Below are 13,279 nucleotides of genomic sequence, written 5' to 3'. Positions count from 1 at the left end.
CGCACACACACACACACACACACACACACACACGTTCTTTCTCAGTCTCCTTTACTGATTTCTCCTCTTCTGTTATCTTTCTAAAGAATAGATAATTCTGTCCTCAGCTCTGTTCTTTTTGCTTCTATACTTTGCTTCTTTCTCCTTAGGTGCCAAGATTTTAAATATCTAACAACTCCTAAATCTCTGTCTAAAGGCCTCTCCTCTGAGCTTAGATTTATATATTTAACTGCCTAGAAGACATCTCCATTGGGATGTTTAAATAGACATTCAAATATTTGATTCTCCCCTCCAAGATACCTGGTAAGATGGTACTTCCTGTCCATTTGAATTTAGGTGTGGCCATGTGGCTTGCTTTGGACAATGAAAAGAGTACAGAAATTACATGTCACATTCAGATAGAAGCATTAACAGTCAGTGTATGACTCTCCACTCTCCATGGTGATCAGTAATAATCCTATCAGCTTGAGTCCTGAAGTGGGAATAACAAGGAACAGAGTCCCAGGCAGCTTGAGATGCACATGCAGCATGAGCAAGAAATAAATTTTGTAGTTTGCAGCCACCAGATTTTGTGGAGTGTTTGTTGCAGCAGTATAACTTAACCTATCCTGACTAACCACCGATGTGTACTAGGATCCCAAATTCAACATAGTCAGAATGAAACGACCCACTCCATTTTCTCCTTTCCCCATCTTACTCATTTTATTAAATGGCACTAACACACACCCATCATCCAAGATCCAATAATCTTTTTTTATTTTACTCTTTCTCTCACTTTCCAAATCCAATCCATCAGTAAATCTTAAAGGTGTGGCTCTACTACCAAAATATATCCCAAATCCAACTACTTCTCACTATTGCCACTACTGTGACCCTAACCCAAGCCATCATCATCTCTCCTCTGCACTGACTCAGCAGCCTCCCCATTTTCCCTCTAAACACCAATTCTCTCTCTCATCTTTATTAGTTTTTTCTTATTGATTTCTTAGAACTCTTTAATTTTGGCAAAGGTATTAATTCTTTACCTTCCATATGTGTTGCAAATGTTTTCTCCAATTTTAACTTTTTTTTTTTACCCTGTTTATTTTTTAGAGTCAGATTAAGTCACTGGCTTTTATTACCATCAGCCTTAGTCTCTTTGTGCTTAAATACGGTACAGAGGGACTAGATACTTTATACCTCTAAACCTTTCAGTTCTTGTTCAAACTGGAGGTGTCTGGTAGGGAGCTAGCAACACAGAGTAAATATTCAAAGGTCAACATAACTCTCTGAAACCAAAAGGATGATTTTCCCCCTCAGGGGGAGTATTTCTTAGTAGGGACTCTAATGCTAATCCTAGTACTTCAACTGTCATCTGTTTTTCAATTTTCAGATGATACATTTTGTTACATAAATGAATGGATTCAAGGCAAATGAATCAACTTTTAAATTTAAAATTTACAGAATTCTTTTCATTAGCCTAATATAATATGTTTTCATCTTTAAATCTCAATTAGATTTTTTTAAATAGCGGAGGATCAAGGGCCAGATATTAGGCCATGGAATGGCTGATAATCCTTAGATAATATACATTATTTGTACATTATGCACAACTCAGTCATAGACGGCAATAGTGCTGACAGTTACAAAACTGCAACTTCAGGAAGAATGATTGGTCCAGGAAGATGGGAAGGCTGGATACTATGAATTTGAGCATTTGAAACAATGACATTATTTGAGACTCATAGGCAACGGGGCGGGGAGGAGGGGGGCAGATGTGGGCGTTCAGAGACTCATAACATGGTCCTTCAACAATATGTTAATTCAGTGAGGAAAACAACATATTTGCCCAGGCAGGGGAAAGGAGCTGACAAAATCTGTGTATTAATTAAAAATAAATAAATAAACAAGATTATATAATTATGCCAAGTTTGTAGTCTTAGATGATTAATTTCCACTATTTATTTATATTATCTTTTACTTTCCTGTAAAGTTTAATCCATTTATGTAATATATCTCTCCTTCTGAATACTATTTTCATCATTTTATATTTGTTTCTTCCTCACCATCCTCCATTTAAATATCTTCCTCTTTTTCATTTTTTCTGTGTGTTTTAAAATCTTTTTTTGAAAATTGCACAAAAGACAGTTATTAAGAAAATGACATGGGAACAAAATTTAAAATTGCCCATACAATTAACATTTTGGTGTGTATCTTCTCAGGATTTCTGTGTGTAAATATATATACATATAAATATCATCCTCTACAAAATTTTAAGGCAAAAATGGGATTATGTTATCTGTGGTGATTTTTTTCAGTTAATTTATCATGAAAATTTCCATTGCAATTGATATATTTATATCTTTATGTACATATATAAAATATATATCTTTAGTTTCCAAAATTTGCTTCATAGCATTTCATTGATGTACCACACTCTACTTAACCAGTTATTTATGATGGATATTGATACAGTTTTTAAACATTGGTAATTATGAAAAATGTTTCCAAATAATTTTTGAACAAATACCTTTGCACAACTATCAAATTATTTGATAAAAATAAATTTTTAGAAGTGGAATGGCTTGGCCAAAAGGTTGGCACATAACCAAGGCATTTGATGCATGTCACCAAACTGGTCACCCTCCAGGAAGGCTGTGTGTATACCCTGCCACATGTAGCAGTACATAAGAAGGACAGCTTCCTCATTACCACCTATCATGACCGTTCTTTCACATTTCTTATGATCTGAAGCTCAAAAATGATGTTTGGGGCTTCCCTGGTGGTGCAGTGGTTAAGAATCCACCTGCCAATGCAGGGGACACGGGTTCGAGCCCTGGTCCAGGAAGATCCCACATGCCAAGGAGCAACTAAGCCCGTGTGCCCCAACTACTGAGCCTGCGCTCTAGAGCCTGTGAGCCAAAACTACTGAGCCCACGTGCCCCAACCACTGAAGCCCGCGCGCCTAGAGCTTGTGTTCCGCAACAAGAGAAGCTACTGCAATGAGAAGCCCGCGCACCGCAACGAAGACCCAATGCAGCCAAAAATAAATAAATAATTATTTTTAAAAAAAGGATGTCTGGACAACTCTTTTAATTTACAATTCCTGGTTGCTAGTGAAATTGAAACTTTTTCCCATCTAGTTATCAGTCTTTTTACTTTCTGTTTTTTGGTCTTAAATGATTATGTCTATTGATTGGCTGGTTTTTGTTATGTTTTAAATGAACTGAATAGAAACAATTCTATTTTGAGGACATTTAATCCTTTGTATGTCATACATACTGCAAATATTTTATGAATTTGTCATTTGCCTTTTAACTGTTTACTATCTTTTGTCCCATACAAAAGCTTTAAATTTGCATGTAGTTTAAGTTTGCATTTTTTTCCTATTTTCTAATTCATTATTTTTTACTTTAATCATTAATTTCTTTCTTTCCTTAGTTTTTTTCTCTCCTTCCGACCTTTTTTTTTTTTTTTTTTTTGCGGTACGCGGGCCTCTCACTGTTGTGGCCTCTCCCGTTGCGGAGCACAGGCTACAGACGTGCAGGCTCAGCGGCCATGGTTCACAGGCCCAGCCGCTCCACGGCATGTGGGATCTTCCCGGACCGGTCCGTGTTCCCTGCATCGGCAGGCGGACTCAACCACTGCGCCACCAGGGAAGCCCCCTTCCGACCTTTTAAATTTATTTACTTCTATTAAAATAAGAATTCTATTTAAAGTTATTGATTTTTCTCTGTGAATAACACTGGGTATATTTTATAATATTTCCTGTATAGTATTTTCACTGTTATTATATTTCAAATAGTCTGTAAATTAAGCATTGATTTCCATTTGGATCCATTCTTGGAGTGTATTTTTTCATTTCTAAGTAGATAGGTTTTCACATTTAAAGTTTGCTATGTAGGGCTTCCCTGGTGGCGCAGTGGTTAAGAATCTGCCTGCCAATGTCAGGGGACACAGGTTCGAGCCCTGGTCCGGGAAAATGCCACATGCCACAGAGCAACTAAGCCCGTGCTTCACAACAAGAGAAGCCACCACAATGAGAAGCACCACAATGAAGAGTAGCCCCCATTCACTGCAACTAGAGAAAGCCGGCGTGCAGCAACGAAGACCCAGGGCAGACAAAAACAAATACATTTATAAAAAAAATAAAGTTTGCTATGTGTCTCTAGTTTTCTAAAGCTTATTAGATATCCAATATTAATATATATTTTAAATATACACATACATATCTTTTGAATCCACCTTTTTTCTTATACCAATCACATTTTTTTTTTCATTTTGTTTTTTGCCCAGCTGATCTGGTAAAGATAGGGAGAAGGATTTTAAACTCTCATAACTACAGTGATTCTGTATGATTTCACTGTACATTGTGATAACATTTCTATAAATTAACAAAAGAAATAAATTTCTACTTTTTGATTAAAAATGCTTCTGTGAGGGCTTAAATTTCAAAATAAAACTTATCACAATGAAACTTCTAAAATCATACTTGATGACAACATGTTTTCAGAACAGAATCATAAAGAATTCCTTTTATTTTGGGGCAGCGTTAAACCAATTCCTTTGAAAAATGTCATAGGGCATACAAAAAGATGTCTAAAATTTTGTGAGAAAAAATACATCAAAAAAGCTACGACATAAGACATCATTATTCTCTTATTTCTCATTAACTAGAGGGAAGTCATTTCTTTTTAGATACAATAGGGAAAATAAAAATATAAAACAAGCCCCAAACATCCTTCAGAGGTCCCTGTCCTATCACCCACTGTGAGCTTTCTAAACAGCAGATCAATTCTTGCTTCCTTATAGTCTATTTGGCAAGCTTCATAAATTTGGGAACACAATATAGATTCCACCTCATTTATCAAAGCTTTTTGCCTTCAATTGAACTATCCTTTTTTTCCAACTGTTTAAAATTAAAGTTGGGGGTTCAAAAACTAAGCATTCATTAGCAACGCTCTTTTAAGACTGGTTTGCCAAAAAAGAACCAAAGGTTTATTGGTGTTGCAGTGATTGAAACAGACAATTCATTTTTATATGCACATAGAACTAAAATAATACTTTAAGGCTAGTGAGTTTTCATCCTTTCTTTTAACTTTAATGGTATTCTTATTAGTTTATGCATAAATTAAGGGAACCAGATGGGCTCTCCTTAAATCCCAGGGAAATACATTCACTAAACTTCTTTAGGAAAATCAAGGAAAGAATGTACATTATTCAAAGAAAATAAATAACCCTAATGGAGTTGACTATACCTAAACTACATACAATGTTCTTTCAGTCATTTTAACTACAAGAGAGGAAATATATTGGGTTGGCCAAAAAGTTCGTTTGGGTTTTTCCATAAGATGTTATACCTTCTGACACTGTACCGTCTGCTCCTTCATCTACTAAGATTTTAACACACAACACCAATAAGACATTTCCAGGTTTGATGATGGATTTTCAGTGCCTGCTTATACTCTCTCACATATGACCAATTTAGGAGTTAAAGATCTGGCATAAGAGGCAAAACAAATTGACATGGATTTAACATCTGTGTTCTTCAGTGTAATATATTTTGGCAACATTAGATTTGGCACACTCTGTCTTTGCAAATGATGGCCAGAATCCAATGGATTACCAAATCAGCACTTCAGGTAATAACTATTTTTCCCACTAATGGAGACTGACAATGCACACTTGTCTTGCTGAATGTGTTAGAAAATTACTAGACAAAGTGTTTTTTAAATGTTGTTTAAACAGGTGTTCAAATCAGATTTTCTTTCCTTCTTTCCTTAAATATCAAAGCCCTCAACTCTCTATAAATTATTGCATTTAACCTAACTAGAACTTAGTAAAAGCTTAGTTATTTTTATTTATTTATTTTTTTGCGGTACGCGGGCCTCTCACCGTCGCGGCCTCTCCCGCTGCGGAACACAGGCTCCGGTCGCGCAGGCTCAGCGGCCATGGCTCACGGGCCCAGCCGCTCCGCGGCATGTGGGATCCTCCCGGACCGGGGCACGAACCCGTGTCCCCTGCATCGGCAGGCGGACTCTCAACCACTGCGCCACCAGGGAAGCCCAAAGCTTAGTTATTTTTAACATGGCATGTTTTTAACATGTTTTAGCATGTTTCAGTTCTATTTCTCCTTTTCAAATGCTCCTTCTCTCCAGTCAAGGCAGTCAACTTCATATTTTTGCTGGGGGCCATACAAGAATCCTTTAGTTTTTAAAACTAAAGTTTTTAGACTGAAATTAAGTAAGGTGATAGTAAATTTCTCTTTTAAATGTAATAAAAGATTCATAAGAGAGTAAATGTAGCATTTCTGTATAACTTAAAATTTTTTGAAGTATTCATTTCCGAACCTAGGGTTCTTTTCAGTTTTCATTTGTGTTTCTGTATCAACATCATTAAGAAATTTGAGAGTTTTTATTATAGTATTTTATTCTTTATATTTTAAGGGCTTTTTCTACCTTCAATTTGCCTAATATATCAAAGATACTTACCTGAAACTCAAAGTCTTTAACAAAAACATAACACTAAATGTTTATTAAATTTCTAGACATGCCCACCAAGCAAGGGCATCAAATTAAAGAAGGAAATTAAATGTCTTCTCTCTAGGACAAAGCATGGAGATTACTTTTTACCTGAAGGCCTCAGTTCTGAAAATGACATTCTGATTTACATTTGTGTTTAACCAACCAACCAACCAAACAAACAAACAAAAAAAGACCCAAACCTCCCTGTTACTGTATTATATTTGTTCACATTTCCCAAACTGATTCAGGGAGTCCTAGATTATAGTCTTACTATGGAAGACACTGACTTGGAATCCAAGATCTAGGGAAACCCCTCTAAGGAGGATATAGACTCTACCCGAAGCAACTTAGGATATCACTATGCCAATAGAAAAACATTTTCAAAGGAAAAATAAGTAATGGGCCTGGAAGGAAAAATTTTCCTGAGCAACTGTGAGCTCCTCACAAAAGGAAAATTTGCTTTTTAAGGACAAATAAAATATATACAATTGTTCAAGGAAGAATGTGACCCTTGGTGTTTTGCCCCATCATGCATTTATAATATAAATCTGTGTGTCTCTTGTAGAAGTTTTTTCTTTCTGGGAGTTTAGAGAATTAGCTCCCACACTCTAAGCATAATCTAAAGGTGGATGAAGCAGATCAATTTAGCTGTCATTGAGAAAATGAATAGTAGGGTTGCTCCATACACCTTATAATATACGTGTGTGTATGTATATGTGTGTATGTGCACTATACTTAATGTATGTAGCAAGATGAATCCATTCATCCTGCTCATCTAAAGAAACATTAATTGAGCAGGCTTCATTCTCTTTAGTGTCTGGTTGGTTATCATAAATAATGAAATACCATTCACTAAATAAACAATTAGCCTTTGTGAGTCTGAAATGAGTCACCTTTTATAGCTGGCTCATGTATATGGCAGGCAACAAGTCAGGTATGTTGCCTTGGGGACAACTCAGACAAGCATTCTAGCATGAGAGGGAAAAGTGAATCTCATATTCTCCTTTTGAAGACTCCAGATCTATACTCTGGAGACAGCACAGCTTGTATTCCAGTGTTTTCCATTTATACTGAAATTCTAAGCTAAAGGAAAAATAGCATGCAGATGTGCTCCTTGTGATTTGAAGAGGCTCTTTTGTGCCAGAGTCCATGGTCAGTGTAATGATCATATTTTAAAAGTATTAGCCTTCTATTTTTTCACAAACTATTACTTATTCATAATATCACTAACTATAACTAACTATAACATAATATAACTAACTATAACTATAACTAAATAACTAAGAATTAAGGCATAGGGGCAATAAACATCAGCCCCTCCAAAGCAGCTGCTCTTTAATTAAAAATCAAAACAGTTAAGTACTTGCATCTTTGTCACTCTTCAACCAACACTCTAACTGGCACCCAAATATCTCCCACAGCATTGTACCAAGTGTTTACACTGCAGACGGGGGCTCCAGGTGCCAGGAGACCCTGGAAGGCCTTCTGCATCATCTGAGAGGTGGCCTTGAGGAGCAGCAGCTTAGAATGTTTGAGTTTTATTGCTCATTGTATAATTATTTGAAAAATCAGTAAATTCTGTTAAACTGAACATTTTATTACCCAGAAGAACTTGACCAAGCAAGACACAACAAATGGATGACTCCTATTATGAAGAAGAGTTTTCTTTGGGGAATTTTACAAATGCTTTTAAGTCATCAATGAATCACTAGTGAAAGAAGCAAATCATAAATGCTTTTTGAATGGCCTAAGGGTTAGCACCTCCCTAAAATGTCAGCAGCTGATTCCCTGATCCCCAGCATGTATAGGCTTGCTGTTAGTGCACTCACATAGCTCAGGCTATTTAAACGATTAAGAGATGCAGCACATGCAATTCTAGACAGCGACTCAGTGTAACCTAAGTGACCAGGATCAGAGATACTTACTATTCAAGAATCAAAATACATTATATGGTATAAGAACTAAAATTTTGTCCAAATGTTTTTTCCAACAGTGGTATATTAGTTAGAAATATTATCTTTTACTTTGTAGAATAAATCTTTAATTGATTTCATAAGTTACCTTCTGTTTTAAAAAGTAAACTATTAGTGGGCTGAGTTTGCCCCTCTGGTCCTTCACAAATGTCTATCTTGTAGTTTTCTTATTTTTAACTTTATTAAATATTATTACTTGGGTCATAAGCAATTATAGCAAGATATAAATTTATAAAGTGACACATTTTCAATACCAACCATCTCTATCACCTTATTCCACAATAGCACATTCCATCAAATTAAACTCCAAGATTTCCCACATTTGTTTTAAATTCTATATGTATGGCTTATGAATAGCAATTTTGATGAATTCCAGCTGGTTTAAATATGCAGGCAGACCCTTTATAACAGAATCCTTTCAATTCTTATTGTATTCAATGAGGCCTATTTTAAGTGGGCCACCTGGTAGGATAAAGCACTAATAATTCTCCACAGAAAAAAAAAGAAAAACAAATCACCCTGCTAAACTTAAGACCATCTTCCCCAACTACATTACTATTACATACCTAATATAAGTGAGAAGTAGTTCTAATCTTCTGGAAAAGTTGAATTAAAGTTTTAACAATCTAGCCACCCTATGAACTACTAAATTACTCATTTACCTATTATAACAACATTAAAATAATTTCCACCATTTGTGTGCGTTGCCTGGTTTCACAAATCTATCATACACATTTCAGTCTCCCCCTCCATTCCCCACACACTCCTGTTTCCATCCAGCTGGAATACATCAAGGGTGCAGAAGCCAAGGCAAATGTTGACCCCACCCTCCTCCATCCATTTTAAGGCACCTTCAAAGCCAGAGCACTGATCTAGCTCAGTTTCACCAGCAAAGCCAGCCATCCTGCTATTTAAGACACCAGTTTGGGGTTTTTATAGCTACACATTAACATGAGAGCTTTGATTTTTGGTCAAAAACTTCAGCTGCACTGAGTTTCATCAGACTGTCTTCCCCTTTCTGCAGAAGAGTCCTCATTATTAAATCTTCATAATCTTTGCTCTCAGTGTTGCTCTCTTTCCTTAGAATAACAACCTCTCTGAACTGTCCAATAACCAACCCTGAGGAACATAATATTTCCCTTCCGAAAGGTCAAAAATGAACAGCCATGATGGTAGTCCAAGCTCTGTTTTCTCTGACATTTGCACACCCTCTGTGCACTGTCACAGACATTGGTCATTTCAAAGTGCACAGAAACACTCTCGCCAAGGCACATGAGGGAGGGGAGTGGGGGTTGGAGAGAGAGGAGCTGCAGTAGGACAAAGAACTTACTTTGTTGTTCCCCTGTGCATGTAGCCGCAAGGAAAAAGAAACAAAAAAGAAATATGTTAAACATAAATTTATTTTAAAATCATGAGATTTTTCATGCTAGAGCAAAATCCAAACAAATAACTTAGCTATTCACTGACATCCCATTCATACACATACAGTGCCCAAAGCTCATGGACAAGTCAGAGATTCTGCTTATATTAAGTGAAATCATACATTTATAACCGTAGAAAATTATGACAGAGATTTCCCCCTTTCTTTCTACTTGAAATACTTGAAGTATGGGAACCTGGCCAAAAAGCATTGGTTTGAATTGGTAATAAGTGAACTGTTAGCATGAAAGGCAAAGTATTTAGTATGTCAGATTGCCCTTTCCTGACAGCCCCTCCTCCAACGTGCCAAGCAGTGGAAAATTTCATCAGCCAATGCATTTTTAAACAAACACTGCATCCTTGGTTTCAAAGAAGGTAGGGGAAAAAAAAAATGAGTAGAGGAAAAGAGTGGGTGGCTCTGGGGAGACAGGGTAAGCAGACCAAGTTACGACCTCCATCTGTACCATTCCTTTACTTCGTAAATTATGACTTTTGTCTTGGGTTGGCATGGGAAGCGAAAACTGTATAGTGGGGATGCAGCCAAAATAAACACTGGTCCACATTCAAGAAAATGGGTCTGGAAAGGTTAGTCACAAAAATGTAGTCATTTCTAAAAGGGACACTCTGGATAGAGACACAGAGAGCCGCCAGCCACAGGCGGCAGGCAAATGGCTCTCCTGTTTCAAACTGGAGCTGCAGGAGTATGATTTATATCAAACAATTTAACTCACATATGGCTTAAAAAAATAAAACGGTGATTCATTACTCCCAGGGCAGCCCGAGTCCTCGCAAGGTCAGATCCTGTGAGGGAGACGTGATGGGATATGGGCAGGGAACAGATCTGAACTCTTTTCACAAGGGGCCCAGAAGGAATTTCTCTCTCCGCTGAGATGCAGAGTGGAAGAGAGCTGCAACTGAAGTGTGTGCATCTGTGGAGGAGCCTGAGCACGGGTGGAGTAACAGGTTGAGCTGGAGATCTGGCATTTAGTTTTAAGAGAGGAAGTGTGTGCGGGGAAGTAATACATACAAAAATTTTCTGGAGAGCAGTAAGGGAACCATCACAGGAGAGTATATTTTCTGGAAAACAATGCCAATTGGTGACTGGGGAAATGTCTAATTCAAGGACCATCGAGGCCATCATATTTAATAAAAGCATAAATTTAAAGACACTGGTAAAATAGTGTAGAGAAGCTTCTTGACATTTTGAGTTGCCGTGATATAACCGTTAACATCACTGGCTTACGTGAGACATAAATAACAGTACAAGAATGAATGAAATCGGGGGAAAAAGAGTCTTTTGTAAAAGAATATGCCAGTGGTTCAATAAGGCAATAAAGATCCCCAAAGAGAATTTTATCAGGAGTAAAATATTTTTTAGAGAATAATGGGACCTCGGTTCTCCAAAGAAGTGCAGTATTGCTGAAAATACCTCAAACAGATGGGGTTTATTGCATTCCACAGCAGTGCAGCTTTTGATCTACCAAATAAGTTTCAGGAGTTCAACCAAGTATTTTTGCACATTAGGGAATGACTGGCTTCCCTGCTCGGTGGCAGATGGTTCTGTTTGTAGTGGCAACAGTGATGTCACAGAGTAGGGGGCCTTAATCCTTAAATATGAGAAACATACAAGTGGAGGACGTGGTGTGGCTTTGCGATTTCTTGTTTCCTTCAATCATTTCCCAATTGTCTACTCTGAGTGAGGCATAACAGTCATGACTGGTGAATTGTAAATTCTCTATAATTCCTCCACCACTCTGTATGGCAGCATTTATATTTAGGAAGTACCTCCACTGAAGAAAAACTAAACTCTTCGAAATTGGTCATGGAGCTGCTCTAATTTCTGTGGGAAGCACTGTTGGATAAGCTAAGAATAAAGTTATGTACAGCTGGACTAACATGGGCATTTTCTGTCTTGTACAAAAGACTGCTGAGTAAATGCATGGGAGTGGTCATCACCATATTAATAAATATTTATGGGGGTCTGTGTCCATCCCTCTTCTCCCCTATTTGTCATTTGCCACAGAGAAAAGTTCAGTTGCAGAGTCTATCCAAAAGGACTTTCTGATGTCCCTAAGAGACTTCATTACGCGATGGTTTCAACCTCCAAGGCAGTCCTTAAAAGCATGAATTATGACTGGGAGAGTCCTGGGAGAGTCCTGAATTCAGAGGTATAGTGAAGTTCCAGGGTGCTTCACTTTCTACTGTCATTTTTCACCTCTTAAATCATATACTAGAGGGGAGGACCATCTATCTAGATAGCTAAAAAAAAACCCTTGTGAAAAGTTCTGAGGTATACGACTTAACAAATACGCAAAACTGAATTTGCACCAAATTTATTTCAGGGCATGCACAGATTTGCAAGCTGCTTTTTTCGGATAGCCAGTTAACCAGCAGCTGAGGGTAGGCTTGTGGATTCTCACTTACCCTGACAGCCTCTATGGCTCACTCCTGACTAACTGATGGAGCCTTTGAGGCCAGCCTGTCCACAGGGCAGCAATTTGGTACCCTGAGACAACAGTTGGGGAAATTCTCCCCAGATCTCACTGATAGTTTCCAAAGAAAAGGTAACTACTAAACTGAGAATTACAGCTTCATGGACACATTAATGATAGTCAATCACAATAATAAAGGCTACATAGCATTGAAGGCTTTCATCCAGTTGCAGGCACTGAGCTAGATGTGATGTGCAACAGTATTCATTTAGTCCCATAAAATCACTCAGAGGAAGAGATTATTATTTTGTGTTTAAAAAAAGAATAAACAACTAGAGAGTGAAGTAAGTTGCCTGAGCCACACGGCACATAAATGGAAGGGTCGGGATTCCAACGCGAGTGGATTTGACTTAAAGTCTACTTAACTTCAATGCACACAGAACGTTCCAAAGAATTTGGAATTCATTCATGTTTATATATAAATTAAGTTTTACTGTGAGCTGACAAAACTGTGTCAGAAAAATCAGTCATTTGTTATACCACATTCTTTAGATATTTAATTAAATTTGCACTTATTTGTGTTCACACTTAGAGGAAAAATTTATGTACATGTGTCATAAAATATATTAAAAGTTTTAAAATTATGACTTGCCTAGCTATTGACACACACACACACACACACACACACACACACACACGCTTTTTGATGCTTCTTAATTTTGAGGGGGAAATGGTGTGGAGCAAGAAAGGGAATAAAGTTTTGGGTACAGAGGTTAGTTATAAACTTAGCAGAGGAACTCAGTTTCAGGGGGACTCGGTTTCAGTCCCCACTCCTGTTTCAACTTTCCCCAAATCCTTGAGGGAACATCTCATCAGTAAAAAACAAAACCAGAAAACTATTAATTAATTCAATTAGAAGCATCTTTACTTTGAAACTGTGTAAAATCCTACA

At 37.2% G+C, this 13,279-nt stretch overlaps 1 protein-coding gene across 1 annotated transcript in view; it reads right to left on the bottom strand.

The window, feature by feature from the left end:
- The window catches only part of LOC116765140 (dynamin-3-like), a 162,167-nt gene that overhangs the window by 83,951 nt on the left and 64,937 nt on the right, over positions 1-13,279 (bottom strand). The window contains exon 4 of the mRNA XM_032654435.1: positions 9,807-9,818. Coding sequence (XP_032510326.1) covers positions 9,807-9,818 — 12 coding nt within the window. The remainder of the gene's footprint in view (positions 1-9,806; positions 9,819-13,279) is intronic.

The sequence above is a fragment of the Phocoena sinus genome, chromosome 1 (genome assembly GCF_008692025.1).
Source record: "Phocoena sinus isolate mPhoSin1 chromosome 1, mPhoSin1.pri, whole genome shotgun sequence".
In the NCBI taxonomy this organism is placed as follows: domain Eukaryota; kingdom Metazoa; phylum Chordata; class Mammalia; order Artiodactyla; family Phocoenidae; genus Phocoena; species Phocoena sinus.
This window is presented reverse-complemented; position numbering and strand designations above follow the sequence as displayed.